Genomic DNA, 19,451 nt, shown 5'->3' with positions numbered 1-19,451 from the left:
CACTGTGTCTCAGCAAGACATCAATGTCGTGTCAAGAGCGTGTCACATCCCTACGCTGTGCCGATGAGAGCCAAGAAGCTCGAAACGGCCGTCCACAGCTGGGATTGTGGCACGCTTGAATTGTAAACATATGCCTCACGTGCAGCCATGGAGCATTTGCTCATTTTTATATTTGTATCTGTACTTACTGGTTTTGCACTGCGGCCTCCAGAGGTGTTGCTAACACCCTGGTACATTGATGTCTTGCTGAGACACAGTGTTTGTGCCGATCCAAGAGCGTGTCACATCCCTACGCTGTGCCGATGAGAGCCAAGAAGCTCGAAACGGCCGTCCACAGCTGGGATTGTGGCACGCTTGAATTGTAAACATATGCCTCACGTGCAGCCATGGAGCATTTGCTCATTTTTATATTTGTATCTGTACTTACTGGTTTTGCACTGCGGCCTCCAGAGGTGTTGCTAACACCCTGGTACATTGATGTCTTGCTGAGACACAGTGTTTGTGCCGATCCAAGAGCGTGTCACATCCCTACGCTGTGCCGATGAGAGCCAAGAAGCTCGAAACGGCCGTCCACAGCTGGGATTGTGGCACGCTTGAATTGTAAACATATGCCTCACGTGCAGCCATGGAGCATTTGCTCATTTTTATATTTGTATCTATATATATATATATATATATAAGCAGGAAAAATCAGAAGACGACAAAGAGCTTGCAGGAAAACACAAAGGGGAGTTTATTAACATATGGGGATAGGGGACGACGTTTCGGCAGTCAGCGCTGCCTTCGACGGGACTGGGGTTTGGTGACAAGAACAAGCTTTATATATGGGAGAGGGTTATGTACAAGGGCAAGAGAGCAGCGCATGCGCTTTTGTCATGACTAACACAGGTTGGTGACTAAGTGCAAGGGGAATGGCCGGGTCTGTGCAGCAGGACCTTGAGGAAATACTGGCGTTCGGGGAATCGCGTTCTAAATGACGTCATTTAGAACGCGATTCAATAACCACAAATCTGACGTCGCGAAGAAACCTAATCTGCCAGTGTCGCGCCATTTCAGTAAACCAGGACACTCAATCACCAATATATCTATTTTCATCCTGCAGTCAGGCTTTCCTTCCCAACGGCTCAGGGAACAGCGCGAATCTTATCTCATTCATAAATTCCAGTGTCAGATAAACGAAGATCCAGGAATCCTTTCTACTATTCGCAACCTGCATTCCTAATCCAGCACAATACATACGCTCTTTTGTCTCTTTTTCAGGCTCACTGGTATTTCCTCAAGGTCCTGCTGCACAGACCCGGCCATTCCCCTTTCACTTAGTCACCAACCTGTGTTAGTCATGACAAAAGCGCATGCTCTGCTCTCTTTCCCTTGTAACAACAACAACAACTTTATTTTCGGCCTTGGAGAGTGGGGAGTTTCATCGCAACAGGCGATACTCTACCCCAGTGCTTGGTGGAATGGGGGGAATAAAATAACGTGCCCCTTTACAATAACGATCGAAGTCCGATGGTGTCCAGAAATGTCAGAAGACCTTTGAGCGCAGAGCGTTGCTGGGCTGGATTGGGCCAGGGACCAAGCAATTTCGGTAGGGAGAAAGGGCGAGAGTCCAGCTGACGAAGAGACTCGGAGAGTGTGGTTCGGGAAGGTTCGTAGTGAGGGCAATGAAGAAGAATGTGCTCCAGATCCTCAAGAGCACCACAGTGGCAGCAGATGGGAGAATCAATTTGTCTCAAGCGGTAACGCCATTGAGCTGTAAAGGCCACATCGAGGCGCATGCGGTGGATTAATGCAGCATCCTGACGAGATGTGTTTCGTGGCATGCGGAAAGCGAGCGTGGGATCAACACTGTTCAACATAGAGGGGGGAAGAATGTCGGTTGTCCGTTGGCGGGAAGCCAGGGGTGTCACTAGACGTCGCAGAATTGAACGGCGGTCTCCTCTAAGCAGAACAATACGGGTCCGGTTCCGAGACGAGAGTGCTGCTTCCGCGGCGCTGTCGGCCTGCTCGTTCCCCACGACACCACAATGGGCTGGAACCCACTGGAGAACTAGCCTGTGGCCTGCGGCGTAGATAGTGTGGTAAGCCATTAACACGTCTGTGACTAGGGGTGCGGATGGGCCTCGTATGCCGGAAGTTTCAATTGCTTGAAGTGCAGATTTGGAGTCTGTAAAGACTGCCCATTCCCGGGGTGGAAAATCAGCGATGTGTTGTAGAAAGAAAAGGATGGCATAGAGTTCCGCAGCTGTGGAGGAGGTTGGATGTGAAATGCGTCTTCCGTGCACGACGCCTTCGGATGGAATGACGAAGGCTGAGGCGGACTTGTTGTTTCGGGATGCGCCATCAGTATATGCTGCCGTAAACGTAGAAAACTTCTCGTCTACCAGAGCATGAAAATGGGCTCGGAGGACGTGAGGGGGGACCTGATCTCTTCTTTGCAGAAGGTTTGGGAGGCGTACAAAAGTGGGCGGTACCGGTAGAGACCAGGGGGCTTCCGGCGGTATAGTGTCCTTAGTTATGAAGCCAGTGAGAGTCTGGCGTGTCCTCTGCGCTACTCGATAGAAGTCGCTTCCAGGGCGGTATCGAATTTTCCTGAGTAGCGGGTGGCGGGGAATGTGAGCACGCAAACGGAGGTACTGCCGAGCCGTTTCCCGTTCACGGAGAACTTCAATCGGGAGCTCACCAGCTTCAGCCAGTACTTGTCGTGTTTCAGCCATTCTTGGAACTCCGAGGCATCGACGAAGGCTTCGAGCAAACAGGGACCGAAGCGTATTTAATGAAGTTGTTGATATCCTGTGCAGAATAGGAAGGCTGTAAAGCACAGTTGCCCTTACCAATGCCGCGTGAACCGCGAGCAGGGAACGCTGATCACAGCCCCATCCTGGGCCAGAAAGATGTTGGATTGCGGGGAGCCATCGCTGCACTTTAGTTTCAAGGTGTTTAATGTGCCGAGCCCAGCGCAAGTCCGAGTCGATTACCACGCCAAGGAAGCGGTGAAAGCGTACTGGTTCTAGCTTCTTTAAACCAAGCCAAAGTGGGAAATTGGCCATAGCTTTACGCGTGAAAGGGAGCTCGACACACTTTTCGGGTGAAAGGTCCATCCCGAGGTGCGTCAGGTACGTATGGATGTTGTTTAAAGCGAGCTGCAGGCGGCGCTGGAGAGCCGGGCGTGATTTTCCTACTGTCCAAAGGGCGACGTCATCTGCATACACGGAGAACGACACTTTGCGAGGAATTACTGATTGTAGGCCGGCCATCACCACGTTAAAGAGTGTCGGGCTGAGAATGCTTCCTTGGGGGACTCCTTGGGGAACAGGATGCTGAGGGCTTTGGCCTTGGGACGTACGGACAGCGACAGTTCGGTCCGTAAGGAAGTCTTGGAGCCAGATGAAGAGCCGACCGGATACTCCAAACGAGCGCAAGGCATGCAGCACACAAATGTCTCTTTCCTTCCAAGCTGGCTGCAAAATCGAGGATGTGCGGAATGGGGTAGCGGTCAGGGACGGTGATGCGGTTTAAAGCGCGGTAATCACCGCAAGGACGCCAGTCGCCCGTTTTCTTAGGCACCATATGGAGGGGTGATGCCCAGGTGCTGGATGATGGGCGAATGATGCCGAGCTCCAACATGTGATCGAATTCGGCCTTGGCAATCCTGTACTTCTCGGGAGCGAGGCGACGTGGTCGAAAGTGAACAGGAGGGCCAGTAGTGAGCACATGATGTAAAACGTCGTGTTGGACGGGCTGGTTCCAGTCAGGTGGTTTGGTGAGTGCGGGAAACTCCTTTAGTATGAGAGCATAAGGAGGAGATGGCTCAGCAAGGGAAAGAACTCGTTGGGGACTTGCCGGGGCGCGAATTCCGTGCACAGACAGGTGTGTCAAGGAGTCGACGAGGCGCTTCCCAGAAACGTCGACGAGCAGGTTAAAGTGGTGTAAGAAATCTGCTCCTAAGATCGCCTGGTGAACATCGGCGATCAGGAACAGCCAGCGGAAGGTTCGTCGCAATCCAAGGTTTAGGGTTAAGGACTTTTGGCCGTATACAGGGATGGTGGTTGAATTGGCCGCCTTGAGGGATAAGCAAGGTTCTCGGGAGCGGCCGCTGATTTTCGAGGCAGGGATTACGCTAACTTCAGCGCCAGTATCCACGAGAAGACGCATGCCGGAGGTACGGTCCACGATGTGAAAAAGGCGGCAATCATTAGGGCCACGTCCACTCGCCGCCACTAGTGGTTGGCCGGCGGGTTTCCCGACCACGCGCAAGGTTGGAAGCAGTGTCGGGCTTCCTGGCCGAAGCGGTGATGGTACCAGCAAAGCCCGTTCCTGTCGCGTGAACCTGGGCTGCGATGGCGAGGAGACCGGTTGCGAGAGCGGAAACGCTGGCGACGTGGCGACGGAGAGCGGGATCGAGTGGACAAAGCCGCAACTAATTGAGTCAGGTGAGCGACTTGTTGGGAAAGAGTGGCGGAATTCGAGTTGGCGTCAGGGAAGGGAGGTACACTTGGGGAAGCATCGACTTGAGGCGCTTGGACGGAATCCAAGGTCATAGTAGCAGGTGATGCGACTTCCATGACTGCGTCAGCCAAACCCGCTAGTTCTTCAATGCCGAGGTTGTGAGTGCTGGCAAGAACCATCTGGACATTTTTAGGGAGCCGTTGGAGGAATAGCTCGCGGAGGAAACTGTCGGTACTGGCATTGCTTCCTTCGCCGAGTAACTGTTTCATCCGGCGCAGCAGTTGGGTTGGGCGCCGGTCGCCTAGTTCTTCAGCTGACAACAGCTGTTGCAGACGGGCGCGGTCGGACGGCGATGTACGCTTCAAGAGTGCCGCTTTCAGGGCTTGGTACGGGGTATCGGCGGGAGGGTTGGCAATGATATCAAACACTTCTTCTGCCGCTGATGGTGAAAGGGCCGCGATGACGTGGTAATACTTGGTACGTTCGGCCGAGATGCCAGAGAGGTGAAACTGTGCTTCCGCTTGAATAAACCACGTCGCGGGGTTGCGATCCCAATACGGAGGAAGTTTGACGGCGATGGAGGATACCGGTGGAACTGAGGTTGTCGCTAAGGCTTGTCCAGTTGGGCGAGCATCGCCAGTAGACATAATGGCGGATGGAACGTTAGGGTTCCACGTCCGGGTCACCAGTTGTAGCGACAAGTGACACAAGTAAGAGACAACCTTCCTCACACTTTCCCTTGTACATAACCCTCTCCCATATATAAAGCTTGTTCTTGTCACCAAACCCCAGTCCCGTCGAAGGCAGCGCTGACTGCCGAAACGTCGTCCCGTATCCCCATATGTGTTAATAAACTCCCCTTTGTGTTTTCCTGTAAGCTCTTTGTCGTCTTCTGATTTTTCCTGCTTATTTCATTCTCGTGGTCAACCGCCCTCCTAAGCTTCTAATATATATATATATATATATATATATATATATATATATACAAAGGAAAAATAGCTAATGCTCTATGGCTGCACGCTGAGCATATGTTTACAATTTGATTGCGCACTTACAGCTGAGTACAGCTGCCTCGTTCTACTTGGGACTCGTCAGCAAGGCGTAGGGAAGTGACACCATTTTGGGTCGGCTCTGACAGTGCGTCTCGGCGAGACGTCAATGTTCCACGGTGACGGCGCCACCTGTGGAGGCCGCATTGCAAGCCAGCAAGTACATATACAAAGGAAAAATCGCTAATGCTCTATGGCTGCACGTTGAGCATATGTTTACGATTTGATCGTGCGCTCCCAGCCGAGTACAGCTGTTTCGTCCTACTTGGGACTCGTCAGCCCGGAGTAGGGAAGTGACATGATCCTGGGTCGGCTCTGACAGTGCGTCTCGGCGAGACGTCAGTGTTCCACTTTGACGGCGCCACCTGTGGAGGCCGCAGTGCAAGCCAACAGTCCCAAGTAGGACGAAACAGCTGTACTCGGCTGGGAGTGCACGATCAAATTGTAAACATATGGTCAACGTGCAGCCATAGAGTATTAGCTATTTTTCATTTGTATATGTACTTGCTGGCTTGCACTGCGGCCTCCACAGGTGGTGCCGTCACCGTGGAACATTGACGTCTCGCCGAGACGCACTGTCGAGCTGACCCAAGATCGTGTCACTTCCCTACGCCTTGCTGACGAGTCCCAAGTGGGACGAAGCAGCTGTACTCAGCTGTAAGAGCGCAATCAAATTGTAAACATATGGTCAGCGTGCAGCTATAGAGCATTAGCTATTTTTCCTTTGTATATATACTTGCTGGCATGCACTGCGGCCTCCACAGGTGGCGCCGTCACCGTGGAACATTGATGTCTCGCCGAGACGCACTGTCAGAGCCGACCCAAGATTGTGTCACTTCCCTACGCCTTGCTGACGAGTCCCAAGTACAACGAAACAGCCGTACTCGGCTGGGAGTGCACGATCAAATTGTAAACATATCCTCAACGTGCAGCCATAGAGCATTAGCTATTTTTCCTTTGTATATGTACTTGCTGGCTTGCACTGCGGCCTCCACAGGTGACGCCGTCACCGTGACGTCTCGTCGAAACGCACTGTCAGAGCCGACCCAAGATCGTGTCACTTCCCTACGCCTTGCTGACGAGTCCCAAGTAGGACGAAGCAGCTGTACTCAGCTGTGAGTGCGCAATCAAATTGTAAACATATGCTCAGCGTTCAGCCATAGAGCATTAGCTATTTTTCCTCTGTATATGTACTTGCTGGCTTGCACTGCGGCCTCCACAGGTGGCGCCGTCACCGTGGAACATTGACGTCTCGTCGAGACGCACTGTCAGAGCCGACCCAAGGTCGTGTCACTTCCCTACGCCGGGCTGACGAGTCCCACGTAGAACAAAACAGCTGTACTCGGCTGGGAGTGCATGATCAAATTGTAAACATATGCTCAACGTGCAGCCATAGAGAATTAGCTATTTTTCCTTTGTATATGTACTTGCTGGCTTGCACTGCGGCCTCCACAGGTGGCGCCGCCACCGTGGAGCATTGACGTCTCGCCGAGACGCACTGTCAGAGCCGACCCAAGATCGTGTCACTTCCCTACGCCGGGCTGACGAGTCCCAAGTAGAACGAAACATCTGTACTCGGCTGGGAGTGCACGATCAAATTGTAAACATATGCTCAACGTGCAGCCATACAGCATTAGTTATTTTTTCTTTGTATATGTACTTGCTGGCTGGCACTGCGACCTCCACAGGTGGCGCCGTCACCATGGAATATTGACATCTCGCCGAGACGCACTGTCAGAGCCGACCCAAGCTCGTGTCACTTCCCTACGCCGGGCTGACGAGTCCCAAGTAGGACGAAACAGCTGTACTCGTCTGGGAGTGTACGATCAAATTATAAACATATGCTTGTAGCAGCCGCATCGCCAGTCCCTGACACCCAGCACCTGCTCCGTGGCTCGAGTAAATAAACGTCCTCGGGCCAGTCGGAATCTGGTAGCCGACACCAATGGACTCCTTTTCTACGTTGTAGACCGTATGTCAGGAAGATGCTTTCTCATAGGTACCGGAGCCGATGTCAGCGTTATGCCCGCTAGCAAAGCCCATCGCAGCCGACAACCGTGTTTCACCTTACGCGCCACCAATTCCACCACCATCCCGGTATTTGGCCAGCAGTCCTTCACTTTGAACCTCGGCCTACGACGAGACTTCCGATGGATTTTTCATGTAGCCGATGGCTCCCAGGCCATAATTGGTGCTGACTTTCTGACGCACTTCCGACTCCTCGTTGGCGTCGCTCGGAAGCGCCTTATCGACGCCACCACCCATCTTCAGGTTTACGGCATCCGGCCTAGCATTCCACCCTGCCACAGCCTTTCTCACTGCGCGCCGGCGTCGCCCTACTCCCATATTCTGGAAGACTTCCCCGAGCTCACCAAGCGCCCCGACTGGACTCGCCCGGTCATGCACGACGTCGTACACCACGGCGTCACTCAAGGCCCGCCAGTTCACTTTCGCCCGCGTCGCTTGGCTCCGGAAAAGTTCTCCATCGCTAAGGCTGAATTCAAGCACAAGCTCGAGCTTGGTATTATCCGACCGTCAAGCAGCAGCTGAGCATCCCCACTCCATATGGTGCCCAAGAAGACGGGAGACTGGCGGCCTTGCGTTGATTACCGTGTCTTGTACCGCGCAATGGTGCACAACAGATACCCAATCCCTAACATCTTAGATTTCACCTTTAACATCGAAGGCGCCACCGTTTTCCCTGAAATTGACCTGGTGCGCGCCTTCCACCAAATACCCATGGCGGAAGACGATATTTCGAAGACTGCCATCATTACACCCTCTGACCCCTACAAGTCCCTGCGTATGCCGTTCGGCTTGCGTAATGCAGCCCAGACATTTCAACGGTTTATAAACTCTGTAACCTTGGGCTTCCCTTTCGTCTATGCCTACATGGACGATATTCTGGTTGCCAGCGCCACCCCAGAAGAGCACGCCGAGCACTTACGAGCCCTCTTCGCTCGCCTACGAGATTACGGCATTGTAATCAACGCCGCGAAAAGTGAATTCGGCGTCCCGGAACTTGACCTCCTGGGTCACCGCGTTAACCGGCACGGCATCCTTCCTCTGCCTTCTAAAGTCGCCGCCATGAAGGATTTCCTTCGTCCCACGTCGTTGAGACGTTTCCTCGGTTTCACAAACTTCTGCCGGCGCTTTATACGGTCTTGTGCTGCCACATTGGCCCCGTTTGAAGCTCTACTCTCTTCCCGAAAACGCGACGCCGCCACGCTACCGTGGTCCGAAGACTCTATCGCCGCCTTCGACAAAATCCGGCACGACATCGCCGACGCCACTCTCCCTGTCCATCCCCGGCACGATGCCCCTACTTGCATCATGGTGGACGCTTCGAACACTGCTGCCAGCGACGTCCTGCAGCAGCGAGTTTCTTCTGCTTGGCAGCCCATCGCTTTCTTCTCGCGCAAGTTCAAACCTGCAGAGACGTGCTATAGCACGTTTGGACGCGAGCTCCTGGCCATACTCCTAGCAGTGAAGCACCTGGCACTTCTTGGAAGGACGATCATTCACCATATATACGGATCACAAGCCACTTACTCGATGCTCTCTCATCTTTTGGTACCGGATATACACCTCGAGAAATCCGGCACCTTGCCTTCATCTCAGAATTCACCACTGACATACAGCACGTGAGCGGCGTCAACAACCCCGTGGCCGATGCTCTCAGTAGAATATCCACCCTGCTCACACCTCGTACAGCGCAGTGCTCAGCCGTTTTGTCTCTCGACCTCCTTGTCACTGCTCAGTCATCTGATGAGGAGCTGGCCGTACTGCGCACGAAGCCCACGTTCAGCAGCCTGAAGCTTCAAGATGTTCACCTCCCCGGGGCAACGGCCGCCGTGATTTGCGACACTTCACAGGGCTCACCACGACATTTCGTCCCCCTCGCATTACGCCGTCCCATTTTCGATCACTTTCACGCTCTCTCCCACCCCGGAGTCCGAGGCACACGAAAGCTCATATGCACCCGATACGTCTGGCCAAATATGCACGCTGATATCAAGCACTTGGTGGGCACATGCTTGCCGTGCCAGAGAACTAAGACCCAGCGCCACACCAGTCTCTCGCCAGCACCTTTTCTGCCACCTGACGCCCGTTTTGACCATGTTCACATCGACTTGGTCGGTCCACTTCCGCATTTTCAGGGTTTCAACTACATATTTACGGCCGTTGACCGTTTCACCCGCCTGCCCGAAGTGGTGCCCATTGTTGACCCCACTGCTCTAACAGTTGCATCGGCTCTTATCAACACCTCGATCTCCCGTTTCGGCGCACCATCCATCATCACGACTGACAGAGGTAGGCAGTTAGAGTCTGCCCTCTTCGCCGCTTTCACGAACGCATTGGGCGCCAAACGTATTCATACAACAGCTTATCACCCTACTTCGAACGGGCTTGTCGAGAGACTACACCACCAGCTCAAGATCGCCTTGCGTGCCACTCCTGATACACTCTGGCCCGAAGTACTCCCCGTTGCCCTTCTTGGAATACGCACAGCCCTCCGATCCGACCTTCACTGTACCGTCGCCGAGCTGGTTTGTGGCACAACGCTTCGACTTCCCGGTGAATCTTTGTCCGTCACAGAAGACCCACAACCCGACGCCCAACAGGACTACGTATCCCGTCTTCGCCGTGATATGTCTTCGTTGCGTCCGGTGCCACCCCGCTCGCCATCCCAGCCCGGTCCGACCTACCGACACCCCGACCTGGATACATGTTCTCACGTGTTTGTGCAATGCGATGCCGTCAAGAAGCCGCTGCAGCCTGCGTACTCCTGCCCCTTCCCTGTGACCAGCAGAATCACCCACCACTTCACCCTCCTTATTAGCGGCCGGCAGGACACAGTCTCCGTCCATCGCCTGAAGCCGGCGTTCCTCGACGTGTCCCTCAGCTTGCCTCTTCCCAGCAGCCACAAATCGACGGCAGCCTCTTCCGTTGATAACCGCCCAGCTTCACCTCTCCACCCAAGTAACCCGATTCCTCGACCACGGCACGTATCCTGGGCACGCAAGCTTGCCTGTTTTCGCTCCCTGCCCCCGGCAGGTCGCTAGGGGTGGAGCCCTGTAGCAGCCGCATCGCCAGTCCCTGCTCGCACCTGCTCCGTGGCTCGAGTAAATAAACATCCTCGGGCGAGTTGGAATCTGGTAGCCGACACCAACGGACTACTGCTTTCTCTCTCCTCTAATTCCAACATGCTCAACGTGCAGCCTACAGTCACTTTATAAGCTTCGCTTACAGTATCGGCACTGAGCTACGCAGCCGAGTGGGGCGGCCATCTTGGGGCCTGCCTCTCCCTCCCTCCACGGCGACGTTCGTTTCGGTTTGGTCCGTCGGTGGTGATACTTTCTCGCGGTTGCTTGGAGGAAGATTCTCACCCATGTGGGCTGCCCTACAACGTATGCAGATATTTTTCCTGAATTCTTGAATGAGGAAACGGAATTTTTCATTCCCTCTCAAAATGCGCATTGGGAAACATACGTCGACGATCGCCGTAGGAAATCACTGTAATCGCTATCCGTGGCGAAACTGAAATTTGTGGAAATATTACGGGACTCGTTGACGCTGTTATCAGGGGCGTTGTCTCTCTTTGTATAACCGTTTGTCGAATGGGTACATGATACGAAAACGTTACGATAAACGGAGCTGTTAAATCATAGGGCAACATCACAACGCCAGTGACTTCACATTAACAAACGTGTTCTGGGCTATATTTTATATATGACGTTATGTCCCAATCTCAATTCATGTACTCAGGTGCCTTACCTTGTTCTTACAGGTACTATTCGTGGTTAATCAGCAGCTTTTTTAACTGTTTTTTTTTCTCTCTCTCTCTCTTGAGAACTGACCACGTGCAGTAGTCACACAGCATTTATGAAAGGCCAATGAAACCAACAGATCATTTGATGCACCAAAAATTACATGTGACGCATATCATTACATTGATTTCAATTAGCACAGCAGAGTGCCGTGTGGCTACTTTTATTAATTCTAAACTGCGGAAACTTTATTTTGGAAACTTTGGTTAATGTGTATATCTGAGGCGTTTCATAAGGGTTTTCATAACACACAGCGCAGCCTCTGTATAAGGCAAGGGGGTGGCCCTGAAAAGGGCCTTTTTTTTCGCCTGCGGAATCTTGAAGTTGTGAAATCTTGCGGTTATCCCCTTCCCGAGTGGTGGCCTGTTTATAACTTTATGCGCTCTGCGGGCACTCTCATAGCCACACTCTAACTGCCCCATTTTGACGAGACAGCCCATTGTGCACTATTTATTTTCCTGAGTGCTATGCGCATCCGTAGGCTCACGAACTTGTTCACTAGCTTCTTAGCAATTCCGTGGCAGGAGGGATACTCGTGAGAAGGGGCGGACTCCAGAACAATTTCAGCAAGTGCAGGTAGCGACACATCCACGGTCTTTTCTTCGTGCTGCGGGAAGATCTTTTCTGTGTGCTGCAGCAAGCTCAGAACTTTTTTTGGCAGGCCGGCAGAGTGGGTTGTTTTCAGTAGTGCCGCAATACGACTTGAATTGTATCAATTCGTCATCTTTGTCAACGAGATCTTCTTCCAAAAAGAACTTGCATGTTGCACAGAGCTTGTGTAACTTGGAAACACTTTTGGTGGCATAGCCTGCTACATAGCATAGGGACTGTGCCTCAGTGCTGTCGAGTGACATGCTCTCATCCTATGTAGCATCCAGTAGCTCAGCTTCCGCACTTGTAGCATCGTCTTGTGTGTCGTGGCTGTCCTCTTGCAAAAGCGCTCTTGTCAGCTCCACAAATTTCAACAGTTCGGAACGGTAACTCAACTGGTAGCTTCCTCTGCGACTGGGGTGGAAGTACTGCGACAACATGCATGATGAGTCGCAATGTCAGCTTGAATTCGAGTGCCCGAGGCACCGGTTTTTTTTGCACGTACACGTGAAAATAAGTTCTCCAGTGCGTCCTGGCTCAGTTCGCACAACATAACAAACTTGAACTTCTGCTTCTTCAAGAGAAACTCCTGCAGCTGCACTGCACTCACAGATGAGACCATGATGCCAGCTTGGACAGGCTTAAAACATTCATTCTGAGCTTCTTTTGTTATTGTCACCGTCGACATTAAGCGTGCAAGTCCGTCAAGGAAGTCCACGGCATCTTGGTGCTTGTTCAACTTGAAGTGGCTCAGACCTGTGGAGACTGACCTCGGTCCAAGAGAACCACTTGTCCACCTGTTCAAGAAACCAGGCTGTCGTAAGGGACGTGACGTGTCGTGTCGTGAGTTGTTTCTCGAGCTTCCCAAGCTGCACCAGAACCCTGATGGCAGCAGCGACAGCATGGTTGGGAACAGCCACAGCAGACGACACATTCATCTTTTCATAGTGGCTTGGGTCTAGGTATCTCAGCTTAAGGTGGAGTGCAAGTTTCAAGTCATGGTCAGCATCAATTTCTGCGACTTTCCTGATGTGGCGCACAGACACCTGTTAAGATGAATGAGTCATGAGAAAAGGTGTGTGTGGTGTCGCGCAGAGCCGATAGCGCGCGAGTGTAAGAAGCACCATGATGATCGCTATCAATAAAGGATTCCGGAATGGGATGTCTGGCTGAGCTGACACAACAGTGTGATACAAATATGTAGTATTATATTATTACATGACAATTACAATCACAGTTATTTGGATTTAATCCACCTAGATTTTATCCACTGGAATTTTTCGCATTTTGTCTATCTAAAATTTTCCGGATGTTTTTGTTTTTTATCCACCGGTGAATAAAAATTTAATTATATCAACACCAATGAAATGCTACGTTATATATCCTACCTCATCACATGGGAGATTCTGTGCTTTCACAACATCCGGGGGAAGACGAATGGATTGACCTCTCACAAGATGGCCACGGAGATTATTGAGAATGTGTGGAGGATCAGCAAGGAAGAACATCCGCTGCACGTTGCATGGGTGACTGCAAGAAACACTTGCTCCAGAAGCCCTAGTAGCCCCAAACCCACGAAGTTTCCACAGGGCTTTGTTGCTGGGACCCATGTCAGAGATGACAGCATCAACCTGAGCTCCAACAGCCTCGCACTTCTTGATGAGTTCAAAGATGAAATCCTTCAGTAAGGATCCATCAACAGAGACTCCTGTAAAATACCCGAAATTATTGTGACATGCTTTTACTTTTCTAACGTTGTACCATGAGAACAGCATCGATTGAAGGCAGACCTGAAAAGTGCCATGACAGGCAAGCCTGAGCGATGGGCAAGACACGTAAACAAACACAAACACGAAGGCCCATCGCTCAGGCTTGCCTATCATGGAATTTATCCACCAGCTAGCCTGCATTTACGCCATTCTGTCAATGACCTGAAAAGTGGCACGCCATCACTTGTTTCCACCTTGATGACAGGCCAGCCAGCATGACGACAAGTCCGTGTGTCGCCAAGCACGGGTCTTTAGCAGTGTGCCTCGAGAGTGGTGCAGTTCCCTGTCTTATTATGGCCTTCGGCGTGGGGTCGAAATCTGAGCCGGGTGTCAACTGCATTTCGTCAACCAGGATGGCGCGGTGTCGTTCCTCTGGGCGCATTTCCACCAGCTTTACTCTGAGTGCTGGAAGCAGCTCCTCGAGAATACCTAGTAACATGCAACACGTTGTATTCATCACCGCTGATCTGACACAAAAACGTGTTGCTCTTATCGACATGGCCATACCTTCACTGTGCATGTGGATAAGCTTAGCAACTTTACCTGTTCCGAATTTCACATTCTCGATCTTTCTTTGCAAGGTCCTTTCTGACGGTAAGTGGCAAAAGTTTATCCTTCACAAATTCATAGCCCCCCCTGCCGCACGCCAGTTGTGTCTTCAATGCTTTGAGGATGGTTACATCATCCCACCTAAATAATGGAAGGCTCCATGAAAATAATGAACCCTGCAACTACGAAACAGTTAGTCTGCAGCCGTTTTACTGGACCTGTTGTGGACTGTTCCACCAAAAAGAAAGAGGGAATAAATCCTACCTATTAGCACGTGCATCACTGTTCTCCATAGTTCGGAGCTGGTCAGGTGCGAGGCACGTTCGTGGGTCTTCTAAAAAAACGCGTCTTTGCCATGCACTGCATCCTTTACAGAAACTATCATTTGCAAAAAACAGCGCTCACTTTCAAGAGCCCCTATTTTCTGCTCCAATTGCCAGACTCTTTTCTGTGAAACATTCAGTCGGCGTTTCAGATCAGCAATCAGGAACTCGTGCTCACAAGGTTCGCACCATAGTACAGGCGTTCCTGGCACGGTGGAATATCACTTGCGTTGCTGCAACCTGGTAGCATTTCTTTTAAAGAAAATAAGCTATGTGAGCGTGCTGCAAGGTTTGTTGGGAGTCTTTGCTGATGTTCGATATCATTTTGTTGCCGCATCCGCATCTACAAAATTTCTTACCGCTGTCAACAAGCACAGAGCTGGACGACAGTCCACTCATTTCCAGGGAACTGTCAGCTTCACGGTGTTCAACTTCAAGAACAATATGGACCGTTCATGAGACGACAAGAAATCAAAATAGCTTGCTATTGAGAATTAGGCTTACAACGAACGGATGAAAATGATGAAATGTCAGCATCCCCCTGAAGTTCATTTTCGAGCTGTGGATGTGCTGTGGAGAAACATGAGTCTCAAAATTCATGAAAATTAAGTAGGGAAGTATCACAGGCATAATCACGACTGCCAAATTGCGTGATTGACTGCTGCGTAATCTAACATAAAAGGCACATTCATGTTATCTTGTCAAGTGTTTTATCTTTTGTCAATCCTATATTCACCTGTTCTACCTACTATGATTCAAGTCAAGCCAGTTCAGAGAGGATAAACTACTTAATCTTTAGCTTTTAGTTCCCTTACCAAAAAGCGGCACTTGTGGATTGACGAGGTTGACCAAAATGCACTCCTGTGCAGCATAAGGTTCGAATTCAACAACTCCATTTTCCAGTTGAGTTTCTGCGTGGAGGAGTAAAGCAATTTATTTACCAACTGGCTATCTTTCTTTCTTTTTTCTTTTTTTTCGTGTTATGAGAGCTCTGTGAGGAACGAACTCAACCCTTGTCTCCTACACCTCATCATCTTTAATACATATCACTTGTACAGACTGTGATATCCTGCATTTCAGCGGGCTCACCGATTAACACATGACCTAATGAAAAACATATTTCATGTGTGGTATTCCACTGCAATCTCTTAGCCATCTATAGATAGAAAGTAAGATGATGATGTCGTACCAGGATTTGACAATGACGGATCTCCGGACGCACTTCCAGACAGGGGGACTTCTGCGTGGAGGAATCGAACGAGCTAACTGAGCCACTGACTTTTTACGCTTTGCATTATGAGAGCTTGTTCGCGAACGAATGCCTCCATGATGGCAGTTTTCTTACCAAGATGTGGTGTCGACTCGTCCATTATTATTGGCTCAATGCCCAAGAAGGCCGAAACAGCTGTCCAGTACTGCATGGCGACGTTTGCCTTACAAACATATGCTATACGTGCAGCCAAAGAGCTCCGGCTATTTTTTTTCCTAGTATACTTCACTGCCTTTGCACTGGGCTTTCTTTCGTGACTTAGCTCACCCTGACGGGAGGAATCACGTGTTACGTGACCTTCTGACGCCATCCGCTCAAACGTTGCGTACTGCTGATGAGGCCCAGGAAGACGACTGACGACGACGACGAAGCTGAGCTGCGGTGAGTGATTCTGTCCTTGTTCTGATTTTCTGTAAATATATATATATCTGTGTGTGTTTTCCTTTGTGCGATTCTGTTGTTGAAGATCGGCTAGTGTCATTCGATGTAGTTCCGTATCGGGACCACCGTTTTTTTTTTTTCAAAGAAAAAATAATAAAAACAAAACTCGAACGCTTTCACGTGAAAGAAGAAGTAATTAGTAACGAAATTACTGAGCTTGGCTGAGGGCCCTACTGACCTAACCCGAGGCACAGTCTCAACGCCCGCACCGCCTAGTGCGTGCTTGGGGGGGGGGGGGCAGCCCCCCAATCTGTAGAACCTAACTTAACCTAACCTCACTGATGTGAGGTGATTTAGACTATTTCAACGACCCTACCTTTCGCAAGACGGCAAGTTTCGAATCCGTTAGGCTTAGCATTGCCGTGTTCTTCCTGCGCTAAAAGTGAATCAGATGGGGTTGTTTAAATGCATATAAAAAAAGACTTCTAGTCCACAGAATTTTATACTTCTTCCATTTTTAGATTCAGTGTATGATCTTCTTCCACTTCTATGCAATATTTACTTGTCTAACCCTTTCACTAATTTTTAAAAACGAGTGGTCCCGATACGGAACTACACCCGTGTCATTCTTTTGGCGTGTGTGTGACATGGCCAGCCGGCCGCTCGATTTTCGCGTAACACTGCCGTCGGCAGCATCACGCGTGCAATTCCTTCTCGCTCTGGTGAAGAAGGCTCCTGGTGGCTGTATTCGATCTTTTCAGCACCAGGATGAGTCAGATTTTCAGCTCACAGCTCTCTCCAAGGGGCTGCAACCCTGAAAGCTTTGGCCTCTGTAGATGTAAATGGTGTTGCCGTTCCTTTAGTTTCTTTGGAAACCATCCTCACCGTAGTTACGGTGTGTAAGGCACCGGTTGGTATGGATAATGCGCGCATTGTTTCAGTGCTGGGCCAGTATGTCACAGTAAAGGACATTATGCGCGAGATATACAACCGTCCGGAATTCAATTTCATAGAGACCGGCAACCGCCGTGTGATTATGGAAATGAAGTCTCCGTTGCCAAACTTCATCCGCGTTAGGGGTAGGCGACCTATATTTCGCTACCCAAGCATGCGGAGAACTTGCTTTAGGTGTGGACAGTCAGGACATTTTAAAAAGTCCTGCTCGGTGCCTGTGTGCTCTAGGTGTGGGGAGGTAGGTCATGCTACCTGTGAGAAACCCTGCATTAGGTGTGGGGGAGACCATGCTGCTAAGTCATGCTCGGTGAAAACCTGGGCGTCCCGTGTGGTGGGCATTCAAAATGCCTCGGAGACCGGGGGCGCTGGGACTGCACCAGCTGAGAGTGCGCGTTCTTCGGATGTGGTGTTGGAGGTCGCGGATTCTGTGGAATTGGAGCCTGCAGCTGTTGTCGCTCCTAACACAGTGGATGGGGTGGAGGCAGGGATGTCCTCCGTAGCTTCTGCGCCGCTTCCGAGCGACTCAAGTGAGGATGAGTGTGACAATGAAAACTGTGATGTAGTCGTCACAGTAGGGGCCGAGAAGGTGACTCGGGGAGAGCCTGCTGTAGATGATGGTCGGTGGTTCCCGAGCGATGTATCTCTTTCGAGTGACGACGAAGCGTTGGGTCAAAATGATGGCGACATTGACAAGGAGGCAAGGCGTCAGCTGTTATCCCAGAGGAAGCAACATACGTGTAATGGTAGTTTTCGTGAGGGCATTATTTCAAGTTATGGCGCTTTCTGTGGCTACGCTGAATTGTAGGAGGTTTTCTCGCTGTACAAAGCAATTTTCTGTATTACAGCGGGCTTCTAGTCATTCCCTTGATATTCTTTTGCTGCAGGAAAATCATTTTCTTTCAGCAAAAGCTTTCAGGAATTTGGAGGCGAACCATCATGTTAGGGTCTTTTTTAGTCATGGCTCACCTCGTCGGTCAGGAGTGGGCATTATAATTTTTCCATTTTGTCGCGGCGTGGTAAAGTGGTTTGATCACGATTGGGATTGTCGCGTTATTTCGGTTGAGTTGGACCTAGCGGGCACAGTTCTCAGAATTGTGAACTTGTATGCTCGGGTCCACCGGGGTGACCGTACGGAAATTTTTAGGGGCCTCGATTATTTCATGGTGGGTAACCCAAACCCTCTGGTTGCGGGGGACTTTAACTGCACTATTGACGGTCATGGGAGTGGAAGCAGGCCTGTCAACCAGGGCCTGTTGCAATTAGTTGGCGGCCTAGTACTTATAAATGCATTTTGGCACATAAATCCTGGAGTTTACCTGTACACGTGGTGCAATGCTCAGGGTGCACATAGCCGACTTGACCGTTTGTACGTTTCTCCTTGTTTGAGCAGCCATGTTCTGAAATGTAATGTGCTTCCCTCTGGAGATCTTTCTGATTATGAGGGTGTGCGTCTCTTGCTCACTGGGTTGCGAGGTTCTCGCTCCGGATCAGGCTGCTGGAGGCTTTGTGCCGAGCTACTGCGACACATAAATTCGTAACGACGTCAAAGCGTACCTTGTTGATCGCTGTGCTGACACCTTAGTCTCACCGGAATGGTGGGAAGACACCAAATTAGGAGCCACGAGTCTTTTCCGTCAGTGGAGAGCTGGGCGTGCAAGAGAGAGCCGGGAGGAGTGTGTGCACCTCCGGCAAGTGCTGTCTCTTTTGCGCCATCCTGGTTCACGAGGCCCAGGCAATAATCAAGCCATAAGGACGTGGTAGGGAGGCTAGCCTCTCTGAGATTACGTTTCTGGGACCAGTTTGCGGCAGCACAGTCTGTCGAGCGCTGGTCGCGAGAAGCATATTGCTCTCGCCTTTTTCTTGGCCGTTACCTCCGCCGGCCTCCCAGTGTCATTCGAGCAACTTGTTGCAACCGACGGTTCGGTTCAGGAGCACCCCGATGGAGTTCGATCACTGCTGCGTGATCATTTTATGCGCTTTTTGACTCCGTGCAGCCTGCCGACGTCGAGGGTCGAGCTCAGTGCAGCTCCGTTCTCTGAGGAGGAATATACTGCTGCCGTTAAAGCTCTTCACACAGGAAAGTCTCCCGGTTCCGATGGCCTCCCGGCTGAATTTTATAAATGCATCTGGTCCGCTCGTCGGAGGCCTTTGACAGTTCTGTTGAATCAGTGCTTGGCACGACGTCTCCTCTGTCCGTCCATGCGGTAGAGCATTGTCACCTTGTTGTGCAAGGATGCTTCCAAGAAACAAGACTCAAAGGCCTATCGTCCTGTTTCACTGCATAA

General features: G+C 50.9%; 2 protein-coding genes across 2 annotated transcripts; one reads left to right on the top strand and one right to left on the bottom strand.

Moving 5' to 3' along the window:
* Positions 1–4,220: 4,220 nt before the first annotated feature.
* LOC135384270 (uncharacterized) lies at positions 4,221–5,096 on the bottom strand. The gene has a single exon (XM_064613480.1). The coding sequence runs from the start codon at positions 5,094–5,096 to the stop codon at positions 4,221–4,223; it is 876 nt and encodes a 291-aa protein (XP_064469550.1).
* Positions 5,097–7,520: 2,424 nt separating this feature from the next.
* LOC135384269 (uncharacterized) lies at positions 7,521–8,048 on the top strand. Its single transcript, XM_064613479.1, has one exon. The coding sequence runs from the start codon at positions 7,521–7,523 to the stop codon at positions 8,046–8,048; it is 528 nt and encodes a 175-aa protein (XP_064469549.1).
* The last annotated feature ends 11,403 nt before the right edge of the window (positions 8,049–19,451 follow it).

This window comes from Ornithodoros turicata, chromosome 2, assembly GCF_037126465.1.
Source record: "Ornithodoros turicata isolate Travis chromosome 2, ASM3712646v1, whole genome shotgun sequence".
NCBI classification, from domain to species: domain Eukaryota; kingdom Metazoa; phylum Arthropoda; class Arachnida; order Ixodida; family Argasidae; genus Ornithodoros; species Ornithodoros turicata.
The sequence above is the reverse complement of the archived record's forward strand: the minus strand, read 5'-3'. Positions and strand labels throughout refer to the sequence as shown.